This window comes from Pogoniulus pusillus, chromosome 7 (genome assembly GCF_015220805.1).
Source record: "Pogoniulus pusillus isolate bPogPus1 chromosome 7, bPogPus1.pri, whole genome shotgun sequence".
NCBI classification, from domain to species: Eukaryota; Metazoa; Chordata; class Aves; order Piciformes; family Lybiidae; genus Pogoniulus; species Pogoniulus pusillus.
The window spans coordinates 25,205,942-25,224,037 of NC_087270.1; the positions used below are offsets into that span (position 1 = coordinate 25,205,942).

At 53.9% G+C, this 18,096-nt stretch overlaps 2 protein-coding genes across 8 annotated transcripts in view; one reads left to right on the forward strand and one right to left on the reverse strand.

The window, feature by feature from the left end:
* The window catches only part of SOS1 (SOS Ras/Rac guanine nucleotide exchange factor 1), a 70,042-nt gene extending 66,679 nt beyond the window's left edge, over nt 1-3,363 (forward strand). For both annotated transcript variants that reach the window (XM_064146253.1, XM_064146254.1), the window contains exons 21-22: nt 135-253; nt 2,192-3,363. In XM_064146253.1, coding sequence (XP_064002323.1) covers nt 135-253; nt 2,192-2,686 — 614 coding nt within the window. In that variant the 3' untranslated portion in view covers nt 2,687-3,363. The remainder of the gene's footprint in view (nt 1-134; nt 254-2,191) is intronic.
* Nucleotides 3,364-12,921: 9,558 nt separating this feature from the next.
* Nucleotides 12,922-18,096, reverse strand: part of ARHGEF33 (Rho guanine nucleotide exchange factor 33) — a 39,677-nt gene continuing 34,502 nt past the window's right edge. For 5 of the 6 annotated variants that reach the window (XM_064146257.1, XM_064146261.1, XM_064146256.1 and 2 more), the window contains 2 exons: nt 15,022-15,775; nt 12,922-13,417 (listed from right to left, as the gene is read on the reverse strand). In XM_064146257.1, coding sequence (XP_064002327.1) covers nt 13,280-13,417; nt 15,022-15,775 — 892 coding nt within the window. In that variant the 3' untranslated portion in view covers nt 12,922-13,279. Of the gene's footprint in view, nt 13,418-13,772; nt 13,858-15,021; nt 15,776-18,096 lie in introns of all 6 variants that reach the window. The other variant, XM_064146260.1, reaches the window with a different exon arrangement.

The window sequence follows — 18,096 nt, forward strand, 5'->3', positions numbered from 1 at the left end:
CTTCTCAAATTATGCTGCTTTTTGTGATCAACTGCTTCATGATTTACAACACCTCTGTTGGCAGCAATACAGGCAGTGCAGTGAGTTGAAGCGAAATTCATCTTATTCAGAAGTGTTTTTTTTGTTTCCACTAGGATCTGCTTCTGTGTCATCCATAAACTTCACCAAAACTTCAGATGAAGCTCATGTCCCCCCTCCAGTTCCTCCACGGAGAAGACCAGAGTCTGCCCCAGCTGAATCCTCCCCATCAAAAGTAAGTAAGGAGAAGAGAAAGAGCTGGATTTTCTTTCTGGGAGCAGAGAGCAGGATGTCCTAGAAGAGTAACTCTTGAAGGTAGTGCGTCTGTTTCTTGAAGGACTGTGTGGGGAAAAGAGTCTTCACAGCTCTGCCTCACTGCATCCTGATCCCACACAAATGAAAATTAACAGACAGGACAGAAATTTAAGGTTAGAAATGTCACTTGTCCACTACTCTGCTGTGCTTAGGCACTGGCATTGCTTGTGAGAACTTGAGTCAGACCTTCCCCTCGGTGATAATTGTCCCAGGGTCTCATTTTGGAGTGTGTGAGCAGGGGTAAAGGGGAAGAACAGTGAGGATGCAAAGTGATGCACATACCTCAGTCCTCTGGAAAGGTTCTGTAGAGTATTTGACCCCAAAGCTGTGATACTCAGTGCTTGCTTTTCCCTCCTTAATTACCCACCCTGTCTGCCTTCCTCCTTGAGTCGTTGCTGTGTTTTTCTCTTGCATTTATCTGGCATCTGGGAACTGATCCAATCTTTGTTTACCAGAGTCAGACGTCCCTTAATTTCAGTGGGAGCTGCTTTGTGACTTCAGAGAACTGGGTGGATTTGAACACCCCACTCAAAATGACTTGGGAGCATTTATGTCCCTGAGGACAGCTTGTATATGGTTGATCAGCAGGTGGTTTTCATGCTGCAGGTGACTGTGCTGTCAGCCTGCAGGACTGAACACATCCCTGTGTCACTGAAAACATCGTGTACCTGATGGGCTGTTGGACATCAGTTACCCTGTCGCTGTGGCCTGCAGTTTCTGAGCTGTTCCCTTCCATAGTCCTGACAGCTTCATTCTGTCTTCTGAGCAGAGGGAGGGTTTTTTGCCATATTCAGCATCATCTGCCTCTCCCTTTTCCTCATTTCCTTGGGGATTGTTAATCACCATATGCTGGGAAAAGTGCTGGAAGAGCCTCATATGTACCCAGCAAGCAGACATGGAACTAGCATGGAAATTGTTGCTTTGACCAGTCCTTGCCTTGCCTTCACCCCTCTCTGTGCATCTTCGTTCTTTTGGCCCTCTCTGTGCATCTTCATTCCCTTAGGCCTCTCCATGCATCTTCATTCCTTCGGCCCTCTCCCTGCATCTTCATTCCTTCGGCCCTCTCCCTGCATCTTCGTTCCTTCATCCCTCTCCCTGCATCTTCATTCCTTCCATCCTTGCCTGTTCACTTGTGTATTGGCACACCCCTGTTCTGCCCCTGCACATCCAGTCTCTGTCTTTTCTGTCTGCATGCCCCCCTGAAGAGTGTTTTTCAGGCACTGCCACTCCTTTTCTGCTTCCTTACAGCCCACCTTCATTCTGCACCCGCTTGCTGTGTCTCCTCTTTAGCTAGAAAGGAGCAAGCTGCAGGGCAGGAGCTCTGCTTGGGTTTCACAGTAGGGTCCTGTTTCTCATTGTCACTCTTGCTCAGGGCAGGAACACAGAAAGGTCTTTTATCCCCAAGGGAGTGAATGCAGACACTTGCAGAGAATTGGAAATGAAATGGAAAAGGCTATTTTACAACAGTAACCAAAAGTAGAAAAGCTATACAAGCATAAAGGGAATATATATACACAAAGCAATCTGCCTCGGCCTGGTTCTCCACCTGTCTTAGTGGGCCTCAACCAGCCAAAAACCTGTCTCCCCATTCTCAGCATCAGTAGGCTTCAGTAGGCCAAACTGCCCCCCAGGAAGGCCAGGAGGAGGCCTCTCTCTCTCTCTCCCCCACCCAGAGCACATGTTTGGAGCAGAGAGAGGAGAGGCACAGGAAAATAGAACTGAAGAACAACTACTGTGTCCTGTGCCCTCCCCCAAGTCTCTGCAGGACTCTCCTCGCAGTCCTATCGCTTAACTCTAAATCTCCCTTACCCTACAACCGCTCCAGAGCGCTGCTGCATGAACTCTTTGTGTCCCGCAGATGGCTTCTGCCCACCTGGACAGCCCGCCAGCCATCCCTCCTCGGCAGCCCACCTCCAAGGTCTACTCCCCCAGGTACTCGGTGCCTGACCGGACCTGCATCCCCGACCCTCCCGAGAGCCCTCCCGTCCTGCCGCCTCGGGAGCCCGTGCGAACTCCGGATGTTTTCTCTAGCTCACCGCTGCACCTCCAGCCTCCGCCCCTGGGCAGAAAAAGCGAACTGGGCAACACCTTTTTCCCAAACAGTCCCTCTCCCTTCACCCCTCCTCCCCCTCAGACGCCTTCTCCACATGTAGCACGGAGGCACCTTCCATCGCCGCCTTTGATCCCGCCGGACGTGGAGCTCCCTTCGGTCGCCGGCCCGCCCGTCCCTCCGCGGCAAAGCACTTCTCAACATATCCCAAAGCTTCCTCCCAAGACGTACAAGCGGGAGCACACGCACCCCTCGGTGCACCGCGACGGGCCGCCGCTGCTGGAGAACGCCCACTCCTCCTGAGCCGCCCGCCGCGGGCCCCGCCAGCCGCGGCCTCCTGGTGCTACGTCTGTTGCTGGCAATGGATGCACTGAACCCCATGGTGCCAAGGAGTCGGGGTGTGTATGCCAAACACTAACACACACACACAAAAACTCGCCGAGAGGTTGGAAATGCAGTGTACAGAAACAGAAGTGGCTAACGCCAGGCGTCCTGGCGGGAAAAAAGTGCTTCACTTTCTCCTCCTTTCAGCTGTTCAAGGTAATGGGACAAAGATTGTAGCGGAAAACGGACTTGGGAGCCTTCCTCGGGCAAGAGAAGAGCCTGGCTTTGCGTGGCGGTCAACCAGAGCCTGCTCTCGGGTGGTGAGCAGGAAGGGAGTCTGGCATCCCTCGGCCTCAGCTGGTGGCACAGGTTTTGGGTGGTAGTCAACCAGAGCCTGCTCTCAGGCAGTGAGCAATGTTGCCCAGTGCAGAGAGGTAGTCTGGCATCCCTCGGCCTCATCCGGTGGCACAGGTTTTGGGTGGTGGTCAGCGAGAGCCTGCTCTTAGGTGGTGAGCAGCAATGCCCAGCGCAAAGAAGGTAGTCTGGCATCCCTCAGCCTCATCCTGTGGCACAGGTGTTGGGTGGTGGTCAACCAGAGCCTGCTCTCAGGTTGTGAGCAGCGATGCCCAGTGCAGAGAGGTAGTCTGGCATCCCTCAGCTGCATCTGGGGGCACAGGTGTTGGGTGGTGGTCAACCAGAGCCTGCTCTCAGGTTGTGAGCAGCAATGCCCAGTGCAGAGAAGCAGTCTGGCATCCCTCAGCTGCATCCGGTGGCACAGGTTCTGGGTGGTAGTCAACCAGAGCCTGCTCTTAGGTGGTGAGCAGCAATGCCCAGCGCAGAGAAGCAGTCTGGCATCCCTCAGCTGCATCCGAGGGCACAGGTTCTAGTGGTAGTCAACCAGAGCCTGCTCTCGGGTTGTGAGCAGCAATGCCCAGCGCAGAGAAGCAGTCTGGCATCCCCTAGCTGCATCTGAGGGCACAGGTTCTGGATGGTAGTCAACCAGAGCCTGCTCTCGGGTTGTGAGCAGCGATGCCCAGCGCAGAGAAGCAGTCTGGCATCCCTCGGCTGCATCCGGTGGCACAGGTTCTGGGAATGAAAAACATTATGCACTTTTTACTATTTTGTTTGTTTGTTTGTTTGTTTGTTTTTCTTTTATTTTTTTTCCTTTTTTTTTTTTTTGTTTTGTTTTGGTTTGGTTTAAACTCAACTCTCAAACAGGGAACTTTGTATCCTCCTCCTCCTGAAATTCTCCTTCGCTTTTCCTCCCCCTGCTTTTCAAACACTTTCCCTTCAAACCGCTGAGAAGGATTTCGTCGAGGCAGATCTGTGGTACCTTAACTGAGCTTAGAATTAAGGCAAAGCACTGTATTGCAGTCCTGTTTACAAGTCGTTACAACGCGTAGTAGGGGGGGTACCTAGGCTTCACCAAAGAGGTACTTTATTATTGTTGTTGTTGTTGATGATGTTGTTATTATTAATTATTATTATTATTATTTTTCTGAACTATTATGGTGCCAGTTAAAAAAAAAACAAAACCAACAAAACAAAACCCAACCAAACAACAAATAAATTTTTTGCCAGGAAGCATAATGTCTAATTATTGCTTTCTTCAGCTAGAGCAGATGGAAGTCTGCAGATCACTCAAGGAGCTCTGGTTTATTGGTTCGTTTGGAAGCAGCAATCTCATCCCAAGCAAACACAGTGCTGCGTTTAGGGGAGACTCTTAACCTCTGCTGGATGATCTCACCCTCTTTTTGTTAAGGTTTCCTGAGAATCCATTTCATAGCAGCTCTTCTTTTAGTTGTTTTTCCTTTTTTTGGGTTGTTTTTTTTTCTCCTTTGTGGTGTTGTTTTGTTTCCTTTTCTTCCAGCCAACGCCATGGAAACAGTCACTCTGAAAAGCAGCACTCAGCAAAGTCAACTCCCATAGCTGTTGCCATGGTTTCGCTAACGATAGGTTGATCAAACCTGCCTAGGATTTGCCTTGCAAGTTGCAAACCAACCAACCAACAGAATCATGTGTATATAGTGAACGTTGCATAAATATCCTTGCAGATTGGTTTTAATTTAATTGAAATAAAGATACAGATATGTTTGGCTGACAGAAGTTACATTATTCCCCGGACAAACGCACAGCTCCCGTTTGCAGCGCGACGCCGGTCTGAAACTGGAGAACAGCAGATTGGGATTGGCTGTGAGGAACAAGTTTCTGCACCAGGAGGCTGCTGCAACAGGTTGCCCAGGGAGGTGGTTGGGGCCCACGCCTGCAGATAATTCAAGGTGAGGCTGGAGAGGGCTGTGGGCAACCTGCTTTAGTGGAGGATGTCCCTGCTGACCGCGGGGGAGGTTGGACTGGATGACCTCTGGAGGTCCTTCCAACCCAGACCGTTCTGTGATTCGACATACTTCTAACTCAGTGGATGTATTTATTAACAAGAGTCTAAAGATAGATAGATAGATAGATAGATAGATAGATAGATAGATAGACAGACAGATAGATAGACAGATAGATTGATTTGTGTGTGTGTGTGTGTATGGTTGTGGCATGTTTTCAAAGCAAACACTCTGGTGTTTGAGAAGCTGCCTTGTTGTAACTTAGAAAACATCTCCCAGCTCCTGTGTGGCTAAGAACCTGGATAGAGAACTTCTCAGCAGCGTTACCCTTTTCAGCAGGTTTCCTTGTCCCAAACACAGCTCAGTGGGGCCCATGCTGGTGTAAGTATCCACGAACCTCTGGGCTCAGCTCCTGGCAGCTAGTGAGGAGAACAGGCTCTACAAGCTTCACTGGAGGTTGTATGTGAAGTGCAAAGTCTCTCGTCTTCGGTTCAGAGGGCACATGGCTGTGGCTCCAAGGACAAATTCTACCCCGTTTGCATTGTGGAAGAAGGGTGCATCCCAGCCTCTTGGACAGCTGTGTCGTGGGAGGGGATGCCAAGCACAGGATGAGGCTTTTTGAGTGCTGGCTTCACTGCCCTTGGTCTGTGCCCATGGATCCTGCAGCGTTGTTGTTGCATTTCAGGCAGTGCTGTGATCTCCTCAAGAATGGCAGCTCTCATCGCAGGCACACCTTGAAATGCCTCACTTACATTCCTTCTTTCATCTCCTTAACAATGTTCTTCTGAAACACTTCCCTGGAAACTGAAGGAAAAATGAAGATCCACTGCAGAGGGTCCAGATGAGGCAGCAAAGATGCTTAGAGGGCTGAGAGCCTCCCCTGCAGGGACGGGCTGGGAGAGTTGGGGATTGTTCAGCCTGGAGAAGAGGAGGCTCCAGGCAGACCTTAGAGCAGCCTTCCAGTACCTGAAGGGGCTCTAAGACAGCTGGGGAGTGACTTTTGACAAGGGCTGAGAGTGACAGGAGGAGAAGGAATGGTTTAAAGCTTCAAGAGGGCAGATTGAGACTGGACATGAGGAAGAAATTCTTGACAGTGAGAGTGGGGAAACACTGGCACAGGTTGCCCAGGGAGGCTGTGGCTGCCCCCTCCCTGGAGATGTTCAAGATCAGGCTGGATGAGGCCTTGAGCAACCTGGACTGGTGGGAGGTGTCCCTGCCCCTGGAGCTTGGGACTTGGCGCTAGGTGATCTTCAAGGTCTCTTCTAACAAATCTATGAATCTCTAAACCTTGGCTTTGGAGGAGATTCTTTGGGAGCTTTAAAAAGTTTCCTTCAGCTCCAGGAGACATAGTTCATGATCTTCATTCTTTGCCAGTGTTGTCTGAGCAGTTAACTCATCAGTGAAGTTCTTAAGTTTAGACTTTCTGATCTCTGCCTCTTCTGTTCACTCCTGTCTGTGCTGTTTTGCAGGCACTTCAGGCAAGGGTCAGTACTGGATCCAGTTTTGTTCAGCCCCTTCATCAATGACCAGGATGAGGGCACAGAGTGGATGCTCAGCAGGATCAGTGATGCTACCACACTGAGGGTGGCGGCTGACACCTGCCAGGCTGTGCTGCCACCCAGCGACATCTGGACAGGCTGAGAGCTGGGGGAAGGGAACCTCGTGAAGTAAGGACATGCAGAGTTCAGCATGTGGGGAGGAGCAACAGCAGGCACCAGGACAGGTTAGGAGTTGCCCTGCTGGAAAGCAGCTCCATGGAGAAAGCCCTTGGAGTGCTGTGCACAGCAAGCTCTGCATGGGGCAGCAATGTGGCCAAGAGGGCCAAGAGCATCCTGGGGTACAGCAAGGAAATGTGGCCAGCAGGGATAGGGAGGTTCTGCTGCCCCTCTGCTCTGCCCTGCTGAGACCACACCCAGAATGCTGTGTCCAGTTTGAAGATCTCCAGTTAAGAGAGACAGGAACCTGCTGGAGAGAGTCTACTGGAGAGCCACGAGGGTGATTGTGGGACGGGAGCATCTCTGCTGTGAAGAGAGGCTGAGATCCCTGGGGCTGGTCACACCAGAGAGAAGGCTGAGAGGGGATCCGATCAATGTCTATCAATACCAGAGGGGTGGGGGTCAGGATGAAGGTGCCAGGCTCTGTTCAGTGGTGCCCAGTGACAGGACAAGGCACAACAGGTGCAAGCTGGAACCCAGGAGGATCCACCTCAAGATGCAGAGAAAGTTCTTTGGTGCTGGAGGCCTGGAGCAGGCTGCCCAGAGAGGTTGTGGAGTCTCCTTCTCTGGAGCCTTTCCAACCCCACCTGGGTGTGTTCTGTGTGACTTGCCCCAGGTGATGCTGCGCTGGCAGGGAGGTTGGACTGGATGATCTCAGGAGGTCCCTTCCAACACCTACCATTCTGTGATTCCATAATAATCCAGTGGTTAGGTTTCTCAGCTGGAAAGAGACCTCACATGGAACCTGCTAATCAACAGGTTCCTTGAATGTCAGTAGGTCTGTGTATCCCACCATGAGCTGGGGAATGCTGTTCTGCATCTTTGTGGCTGAGGGTAAAAGTGCCTGTGAGGGTCTTGAACAACAGGGAGTGATGGTCACCATGAAAGAACCTGAGCTGAATGTGCTCTGGAGCTCAGCAGAATGGGACAGTCACACTACTGACTGAACTGCAAACAGGAAAACAAGGCTGAGAATCAAACGTTGTTGCATTGAGAAGAGAGGGCTTAAAATGCAACTGCTGAGGCTCTGGTTTGCCAAATGACAGCTTGATTAGCATTGATAATTACTTAAAGGCTTCTTATCTGGACTGTGTTTGCACTACTGATACTTGTCACATGGAAAATGAAAATGTTTGATGCTGGAGAGGTGGCTAAGGAGAACTTCATGAGGTTCAGTAAGGCCAAGGGCAAGGTCCTGCACCTGGGTCAGGCAACCCTTGACAGCAATGCAGGCTGGGGGTGATGAGATTGAGAGCAGCCCTGCAGAGAAGGACCTGGGGATGCTGGTGGGTGAAAAGCTGGACCAGAGTCAGCAATGGGCAGTGGCAGCCCAGAAGGCCAAGGGCAGCCTGGGCTGCATCCAAAACAACGTGGCCAGAGATGGAGAGAGGGGATCTGCCCCTCTGCTCTGCTCTGCTTTGCTCTGCTGAGACCTCACCTGCAGGGCTGAGGCCAGCTCTGGGGCCCCCAACACAAGACCTGGAGCTGCTGGAGAGGTCCAGAGGAGGCCACTTTTGCCTTACCAGAGCCTTCAGACCATTGTGGTTGGTCTGTTGTGGCCTGAAATGGGAATGTGGCCTGCACAATGAAACATGCCTGTGTGTAGGCTCCATGAGCTGCTGTTGCTCTGGAGTGCTGATGTGTGTATGGATAGAAATCAGCCTAAGTGCAGACTGCAGGCAGGGTGGGAGAGGTCAGCAGAAGCAGAGCTGGGAGACTTCACAGGGTTTGCTGTTTCTCCTCATGATCTCTACTTTTATGTACACTCTGGTGTGATAGTAAAGCATCACCTGGGTTTGGTCATCTTCATGTAGCTTGGGTCCTAACTCAAAAAAGCCCTCTGAGAATTTGGAATTGCTAGGATTCCAAATACACCCAGATCAAGGCAACCTTTAGTACCTATAAAGGCAGGACAGTGAAGAGATCCAAAACAGCCCAGCCAAGAAGGATGTGGGGGTACTGGTGGATGAGAAGCCAGTAGTGTGCACTCACAGCCCAGAAGATCCTCATATGCTGGGATGCAAACCCAGAAGGGTATGAGAGGGGAATCTGCTCCTCCTTGCTGAGGTCAGGCTGAGGCCAACTGGGGTTTAGAGCAGAGGAGCCTGAGGGCTGCCCTCAGTGCTGTGCTGAAGATGTGCAGGGCAGTGTCAGGAGGACACAGCCAGGCTCTGCTCAGGGGTGGCCAAGGGCAGCACAAGGGGCATTGGGGGCAAGCTGGAGCAGAGGAGATGCCAGGGGAACAGGAGGGGAAACTTTGTCCCTGTGAGGGTGCTGGAGGCGTGGAGCAGGCTGCCCAGAGAGGTTGTTGTGGAGTCTCCTTCTCTGGAGCTTTTCCAAGCCCCCCTGGATGTGTCCTTGTGTGCCCTGCCCTGGGTGACCCTTCTCTGGCAGGGGGTTGGCCTGGATGATCTCTGGAGATCCCTTCCAATCCCCACCCTCTGTGATTCTATAATCTGGAACTGTCATTGTGACTCTTGCAAGTGCAGCATGACAGCAGTCACAGAAGCTGTTCCCCTGCCATCCTGCTAAGTTCTGTGCATCTCTGAAGCAGCACAGAAGTTCCTCATTGGATGTTATCTTTCTTTGCAGCGCTCTCAAGTCTACCTTCCCACAGTCTGTAAATGCCAAGAAAGCTACCACAGCTATTTGATTGCAACTTGGGCCTGAAACTGAAGCTGGCCAAGGGCAATGTTCAGAGTCGGAACATTGCTGCAGCAAACATCCAGGCCACTTGTTAAAGAGCAGGAATCCCACGTGTTTATTAACCTCACAGCTTCTGAAGGGCAGAAATTCCAACCAATAGAGCCTGAGGGAGCTGGGGTTGTTTAGCCTGGAGAAGAGAAGGTTCAGGGGTGACCTCATTGCTGTCTACAACTACCTGAAGGGACATTGTAACCAGGTGGGGGGTGGCCTCTTCTCCCAGGCAACCAGCAATAGAACAAGGGGACACAGTCTCAAGTTGTGCCAGGGTAGGTCTAGGCTGGATGTTAGGAGGAAGTTCTTCACAGAGAGAGTGACTGGCATTGGAATGGGCTGCCCAGGGAGGTGGTGGAGGCACTGTCCCTGGAGGTGTTCAAGAAAAGCCTGGATGGGGCACTTAGTGCCATGGTCTGGTTGACTGGATAGGGCTGGGTGCTAGGCTGGACTGGATGAGCTTGGAGGTCTCTTTCAACCTGGTTGATTCTATGATTGAAAGAAGAACTGCCAGGGCCTGATGATAAAGAAGAGGGTTTCTTTCCCAAAGAGTGTTTTTATAGAAGTAAGACTTTTAACAGACATCAAACTGGAGTTCTGAGGAGCTATAAAAAATAGACCTCTAGCTTCATTTGCTAGAATCCCAGAGTGGCTCAGCCTGGAAGGAACCTCAGAGATCATCTTCTCCAACCCCCTGCTATGAGTGGGGACACCTCTCAACTAGACTTGGTTGCTTGAGGCCTCATCCAATCTCAGAATTGGCTGGAAGGAGTCTCCTTCTCTGGAGCCTTTCCAAGCCCTACCTGGATGTGTTCCTGGGTGCCCTGCCCTGGGTGCCCCTACTCTGACAGAGGGTTGGCCTGGATGATCACCGGAGGTCCCTTCCAACCCCTACCACACTGTAACTCTGTGATGTTGTCTCAGGAAAGAACATGAGAACCATGAATTTCCTCTTACCGAGTGCAGCCTTGTGGCTGACAGAGTGCCCAGGAGCCAGCAACATTATTTAAAAGCAGCATTTATTTGGCAGAGGAAGAAAACAATCCAGAGCACACACGAACGTCACGGGCAGAGCTGGATAGGGGCCTGCACGAGGCTGTGTGTTCGTCTGCGGTGCTGAGCTTCACAGCAGTTCATTTTATTTACATTTGCAGATTCTGAGCAGGTAAAAGGACATCTCAGGTGATAAATACAGGCCTGGAAGTGAGAACTGCCACAGGATCAGAAAGCAATAACCATCAGTTCTGACCCAGCCTAAAGTCACTACCGCAGAAGCCGACATCCACGTGTGCTGTACAAGCAAAGGTTGGCTGCTTTGCAAGGGTTTCCTCATGCAGGAGATGTTAGCAAGTAGGTTCTGACCTGGCATCTTCCTGCTAAGTGTGAGGAGCAGGTTTGTTCTGTGAAGAACAGGAGTGTTGTTATCTGGGAGAGCAAGGACAGGAGCATCAGAGCCCTTGGCAGCATCAGTGCCTTGCAGCGGAGACTCGTCGATGTTGTAGCCCTCTGGTTGTGCCTGCCTGTGGCTGATGCCTGTGCTGAGCAAAGAGGCTGTGCCGAGGCTTCGGCTGTAAAAGTCCTACCCTGCTCTGTCCTGGCCCTGCTCTGTCTGGCTGAAAGCTGCCTAGTCCTAAGAAGGAGCCGTGGTGCACTGATCAGTGTGGTGTGGTCCTGAGTGGGAAAGGCCAGGGGATTTGTGATTTAAGAAGGATGTGAGGGGGAGAGGAAGGGATAGAAGCTTTTTTTGTTATGTAAAACCTTAAATTGAAAGGAGTCTTCCCAAAATAGTTTCCAGAAGGTGGGAGACTGGGGGGGTGGGGGTGGGTGTAAATGATACTTCTTTCCTCTTTGTAAGGAGGAGTGGGTGTGGGGGGAACTATCTTGTCCAGTCAGCACTATGAGAGAGCTATAGGCCCTGCATCTGCAGCAGCTGTTAACCACTGCAGCCATGGGTAGCTGCTCTGGACCCTCCCCATGCCATGCTCCCTGCCAGGAGAGCCATGCAGCCAGACCCTTTGCACTTCTGGTGGAGCTTCAGGTCACTAACATCACGGCCTTGTGTGAACTCCCACGAGATGTTACCGTTGGCCTCAGTATGCCAATCTGCCCAAAGAAGGTGATGGAGCCTCATTTCCTCTGGAAACTGCCCTCATCATGCCCCGGCTGCAGCTAGCGGCACAGCGCTGAGCCAGCGGTGCTCTTGCTGCTGGGCTACGCCACGAGTATCACAGCAGAGGGCTGCGCTTCTCACCCTGCCTGGCTTTTAACTAAAGCTCTTCCTCTGCTGCAGCAGAGGACAGCGTCGCCGAGGGTTTGGCACCGCAGGGTGCAAGGAGGGTGCTGTGTGTCTTGTGGCAGAGTTTCTGTGCAGAATAAGGAGGCCTGGTGACTGTGATGGTGAAGCACCAGGGACCTTCCCACCCCGGTGCTTCCCTTCTAGCTCCCAAGCGAGGTGCAGCACGTGATGGTGGTGTCAGGCCCAAGAGAGCATTTCAGGTGTCATACAGGCCTGCAGCCAGGTGCCAGTGTCTCCAGAGGTGACAGGGTCCAGGAGAGTCTCTTTGGTGGCAGGACCTGGGGCTCAGCCTGCATCGCCTGTCTGGAGACACAGGCAAATCCAACAGCAGGGGCAGAGATTGCTAGAGCAGAGTTCAAAGTACAGCACTGCCTGAAGTGTGAGGGAGGGTTCTGGGGAGTGCAGGGAGGCCACAAGAAAGGATGTTACTGATCAAGGTGCCTTCTTGAACCAGCATGGTAATGCCAGCTGGTCTCCTGGCACTCCTGCTCGATGGTGGGGTTGGCTTTCTGCTGCTCCATGGTGGGGGTTGGCTTTCTGCTGCTCGATGGTGGGGGTTGGCTTTCTGCTGCTCCATGGTGGGGTTGGCTTTCTGCTGCTCGATGGTGGGGTTGGCTTCTGCTGCTTGATGGTGGAGGTTGGCTTCCGCTGCTCGATGGTGGGGTTGGCTTTCTGCTGCTCGATGGTGGGGGTTGGCTTTCTGCTGCTTGATGGTGGGGGTTGGCTTTCTGCTGCGCGATGGTGGGGGTTGGCTTTCTGCTGCTCGATGGTGGGGGTTGGCTTTCTGCTGCTCCATGGTGGGGGTTGGCTTTCTGCTGCTTGATGGTGGGGGTTGGCTTTCTGCTGCTCGATGGTGGGGGTTGGCTTTCTGCTGCTCGATGGTGGGGGTTGGCTTTCTGCTGCTCGATGGTGGGGTTGGCTTCTGCTGCTCGATGGTGGGGGTTGGCTTTCTGCTGCTCGATGGTGGGGGTTGGCTTTCTGCTGCTCGATGGTGGGGTTGGCTTTCTGCTGCTCGATGGTGGGGGTTGGCTTTTTGTTGCTTGAAGTGGAGGAAGGAGGAGACTTTCAGACTTCTGGCCAGGAAGCCAAGGCTGCAAAGGTAGCCACTATGTTGTGGGGGAGCCCCAAAGCCGACCTGGCTTGACCACGGAAGAGCAAAGATGAATGGCACATCGGGGGCACATCGGGCAGCGCCGGGGGATAACGGAGAGGAGAAGACAGTGGGATTCAGCCAAAGCTTTCTGAGAAACTCTGAGAAAGGTTAGGTCAGGTAGGGGTGAAAGCTAGCAAGCTCCTGTGCTTATCGGACAGCCTGTGCTGGCTGAGCTCCCCTTCAACCCATAGCCTGGCCCTGCCCTGCGCTAGGAAGAGCAGGATGCGTTTGTAAGGCAGTTGTGAGCATCTCCTCTCCCTCACCCCTCCACCCAGTACGTTAGGGGGAATCCTGGGGCCTTGCTGTCTGCCTCCACCCTCAGGACCCCCGGGGAAGCACTGTGGCACCTGGGCTGTGGCCTGCCTTTCTCTGGGCTGCTTATTTCTTTTTGAAGAGCTTGCGGAAGGAGCTGCGGAACCCCCCCTTGGGCTCGTGCCGCGGGTTGTGGTCGCTGAAGGATGTTTGCTCATTGTCATCCTTCTGGCAGAACCTGGTGTTGTCTTCTGCATGCAGCTCCTAAAAGGGAAAAGACAATTTAACCAGCGTTTGCAACCTCGCATCCGTGCCCCCTCCTCTCTCTGTCTCTGCGCTAGGAGGGACCTGCTGGGTGCGGAGGTGCTGGTGAGGCTGGGAGACAAGAGGTCACTTGGGCCTGGGCAGCACTGGCACCTCTGCAGAGAGCGTGTGGCTGGCTCTGAGGCTGAGCCCATGGCAGAGGAGTGGAAGGAGAGGCATTGGCAGAGGAAACTGGAGCCTACTTGCTAAGCTGTTCAGGAGGGCCTTAGGAGCCCCCTTGGCCAATAAGGGAGCAAGCCAGCCCGGGCAGTTGAAGGAGCTTCCCACCCTCTCCTTACTCATGAGCTCTGTTTACCCTAAGGCAGGGAGGCTTCAGACTTCTTGAGCTGATATGGTGTGAAAGACTCTTCTGCTGGGTCTGCTGCTGCCTGGGTTTGTATCTGTGGGGCAGAAGGCTTCATCAGCACACACACCACCTGCTAAGTGTGTGCCCCCCAGAGGTCTTCCTCCCTTTCAGAAGAGCACTGCATTCCTCTCAGCAAGGCTCTAGGCAAAGTCCCTCTTCTCCAGTTGTGGCCACCACTGCCAGGGTGGTCTCCTGAGGGAGGGAGGAGGTGTCCTGCAGTTCTGCCCCCTGCTGTGGAAGTGAGTGCCAAAGAGCTCACCGGAGCCTGTTTCATGGTGGGGGGAGAGGGTCTGTGTCCCCTATGGCTCTTCTGCCGGCCTCATTTCCCCTGCTCAACCTTCCACCACCTCCCTCCCTCACTGGGCTTTTTTCTCTTTTTCTTTGGAGGTGACCTTGCTGCTTTTTCAGTCAGGCTGTTGGAACATTCCTCCCATCTCTGGGAGCCTTCTCTGCACCTCACCTCGTTTTAACAGGAGGGAGTTTCTCCAGACAGCAGGGACAGAACTACCTAAGCAGCTTACAGCACCCTCCGCCTCTTCCCCGGGAAGTCTCAAGAGATCTTCCCCTCTGACAGCTCAAAGATGACTCTGAGCAGGCACTGCAGACTGTAGGAAGGTAGTGCTCAGGGCCTGCTGTCCCCAAGGGGCAGGAGTGCCACCTGCCACTGTCAGTGCTCATCTGAGGGGCACAGTTCCTGGGCTCTGTCTGTCTGCACACGGACTTCAGCGTGGGTCTGCAATCCATGCAACAAAAGCCACGGAGCAAACTCTTGCTGCTGTAAATGGGCTGAGTTTGGGCAAGTCATGCCAGCTGACACCAGCTAAGCATCTGGTGCTGAGTCCCTGGACTTTCTTCCCCCAGCACTCCTGGCACAGCTGACCCCCCGGCTTGGTGCCCCTGCTCAGGTGCAGCATTTACTGGTGGGGAAGCTCAGTGGCAGCTGGAGGCACACCAGAAGCTGGCTGGTCTCAGAGGTGCTCCAGCTGGCACTCAGCGGTGTGCCTCACGCCCCGGGGGGTGGGGGGTGTGTGTAAAGGAGCTGCATGCAGGTGAGGGCTTGGAATGTGTGGCCTTGGGAGCTGTTCTGCCATGTGCCGCCCTGACTGTGCCTGGGACCCTGCCGCCGCCGCCGCACCACCACCACGTGCCTGGTTCTTAGGGTTTGGGTTTTTTCCTCCTCCTATTTAAGCCTCCTTACTTCCAAAAAGCTCTGCTTTTCACTCGCTCCTCTCTGTGGGGGGAAGTAGCTCCGCTGGGAGCTTCGGGCTGAGGCTGAGAGCATGTGGGGCTGGATGTTCCTCTCCTGCTTCTGCTGCAGGCGGCTGCCGCTGCTGCTGCGTGTGCTGTACAGCCTGGTGCTGACGCCCTCGGCGCTCCGCGGCAGCTCCTTCAGCGACCTGCTCAGCTGCTTCCCTTTGCTGTGGAACATCTCACGCTTGTAGGTGCTGCTGCTGACGGGCGTGCAGCTCTTAGGCAGCGGCTGCAGGGCGTGATCTGTCCTCTCTGGTTCCGAGGTGAAGTTAACGGGCCTGAGGAAGCAAATGTCTAAGCTGGACTCGGAAGAGGCCGGGGAGCAGTTCTCAAAGAGGGCGAGGTTTTGAAAGGTGTCGTCCTCGTAGGGGCCCGGCAGGGTGAAAACCTCCCCCGGGTAGTCAAACTCTTCGTAGCTCGGTGCAAAGTTCCTGGCGTCCTGCAGCAGCTCCACGGAGCTCCTGATGGCTCTCTCGGGGTTTCCCACAGCGTCGGCCGGCGGCGCCTCGTACTCCATCTCGGGGATGGACTGCAGGGGGGTGGTCAGAGCCTTGAGCTCCTGCTCGGTGAGCTGAGAGGGTGCAAGGATGTTCTCTGGCCGCTCGTGCTTTCTGCTTTCCATCTCCCAGTCGGGAGGCTTCACAGCCTGGATGTTGTCCATCACGGTTGGCTGGGGTTTCTTCATCTGGGGCATCAAATGCCTTCGAAGTAAGGAACAGAGGGGAGGAAGCAGAATACTGAGGGATGACTGAGGAACCAGCTCTCATTGCCCCTCACTCCCCCAGCTCCCTTCTCTGGATTTTGAGGCCAAAAGATGGTCTGACAGCTTGGAGCACAGTAACAGAGCTGGGAACTGCAGCGGGACTGCAGGAGTGGGACAGCTCATCCAGCAGCCTGAGCTGCCTTCTGTACTCTGCACCAGGAGGAGCTGAGCTGAGGCTCCCCCATCGCACTCCACTCCATCTGCACTGGGGGTTGCACTCCCCTTCCTGTGGTGTAGGGGCTGTGTCTTAGTTCCCTGTGCCCTGGTTGTCTCTGCAGCTGCAGAAGGGGAGTAGCTGCACACTCCGGAGTAGGGTGACTGCCCCCAGAAGTGTGGCAGGAGTGCTTGGAGAGTTCCTACCCTCCATGTGTTCCAGGTCAGTCAGCACCCGATGAAGCTGAAGGTGCAAGCCCTTGCCAAACAGTGGCTCCACGGCCCCTGAGGAGCACTGCTTAGGAAAGTGCCACTGCTGTCTTGTGGGGACACGAGGAAGGGAGGGGGGTGGCAGAAGCCTCATGTGGCAAGATGTGCCCCACATAGCAGGCCAGGTGAGGGGGTGTGGGTTGGATGGCAGAACTTGGGGTTACAGCCAATGCCAGGGCATGCAGCTGACATGGCAGACAAGACAAGCTCTGTCCTGCATGGCCAGCAGGGCTGTGGAGGCTTATTTTCTCCTCTTCTGTTCAGTGCTGATGAGGCCCCACCCAGGCCCATGTTGGGCACTCTGTGCAGGATGAATGTGGGGAAACTGGGGAGGGGCCAACTGAGGCTACCAAGATGGGGGCCTGAATCATAGAATCAGTCAGCTGGAGTAAGAAGCATGTCAAGAATCACAGAACAGAATCACAGAATCAGTCAGGGTTGGAAGGGACCACAAGGATCAGCCAGTTCCAACCCCCCCTGCCACGGGCAGGGACACCCTACCCTAGGTCAGGCTGCCCACAGCCTCAGCCAGCCTGGCCTTAAACACCTCCAGCCATGGGGACTCAACCACCTCCCTGGGCAACCCATTCCAGCCTCTCACCACTCTCTTGCTCAACAACTTCCTCCTCACATCCACTCTGAATCTCCCCACCTCCAGCTTTGCTCCATTCCCCCAGTCCTGTCACTCCCTGACAGCCTAAAAAGTCCCTCCCCAGCTTTTCTGTAGCCCCCTTCAGATCCTGGAAGGCCACAAGAAGGTCACCTGGGAGCCTCCTCTTCTCCAGACTGAACAGCCCCAACTCCTTCAGTCTGTCCTCACAGGAGAGCTGCTGCAGCCCTCTGAGCATCCTCGTGGCCCTTCTCTGGACATGCTCCAGCACCTCCACATTCTTCTTGCAATGGGGCTCCAGAACTGGATGCAGTACTCCAGGTGGGGTCTCAGCAGAGCAGAATAGAGGGGGCATGACAAAGCATCATGCCTTTAAGGGGAGAGAGATTGGCTTGGGTAGTCTGGTGAGAAGGAGGCTGGTGGTTGATCTGCCACTTGAGAGGGACTCAGAACAGTGAAGCCAACCTCTCCTGGTTAGTGTCAGGTGCTGTAAGGAAGCACAGCAGCCCAAATGCTGGCGTGGGAAGAAAGGCAAGTCTGGTGTGCTTTGCTGCTCCTTGCTCAGCTGGCTCCTCTTAGCAGGCTGGAAACAGACACAGATTGTCAGGTCTTCTGAACTAGTCTGGTGTCTGAGCCTGTTTGTACTGGGATCTTGTGCTAAGCACCCCAGCATTCAGTGGGGTGCAGGCTGCTGCTATTGCACACTGCTGCCAGGCCTATGCAAATGTGTCTCTTCCTTGAGATGTTGTTCGGACAGACAGCCCTGGGTAGAGCTATGAAGTCTTTGTCCTTGTAAGCAATGTGGGAATGGACAGCAGAAAGGCTCCAGCCCTCTATCTCCATCCATACACAGGGCAGACCTGACAGCTACACTTCTGTGTCTGAAGAGAAGGCTGGGGAGGGGCTGTTTAGAAGGGCTTGGAGTGCTAGGGTGGAGCTCGTGGAGAGAGGGAATTCTGTCACTTTGTTCTGCTCTGCTCAGACCTCACCTGCAGGGCTGGGGCCAGTTCTGGGGCCCCCAACCAAAGAGAGACCTGGAGCTGCTGGAGAGGGTCCAGAGAAGGCCACAAGGATGCTCAGAGGGCTGGAGAGCCTCTGCTGTGGGGACAGGCTGGGAGAGTTGGGGCTGTTCAGCCTGGAGAGGAGAAGCTTCCAGGCAGACCTGAGAGCTGCGTTTCAATATCTGAAGGAGACCTCCAGGCAGCCTGGGGAGGGACAGTTCAGAA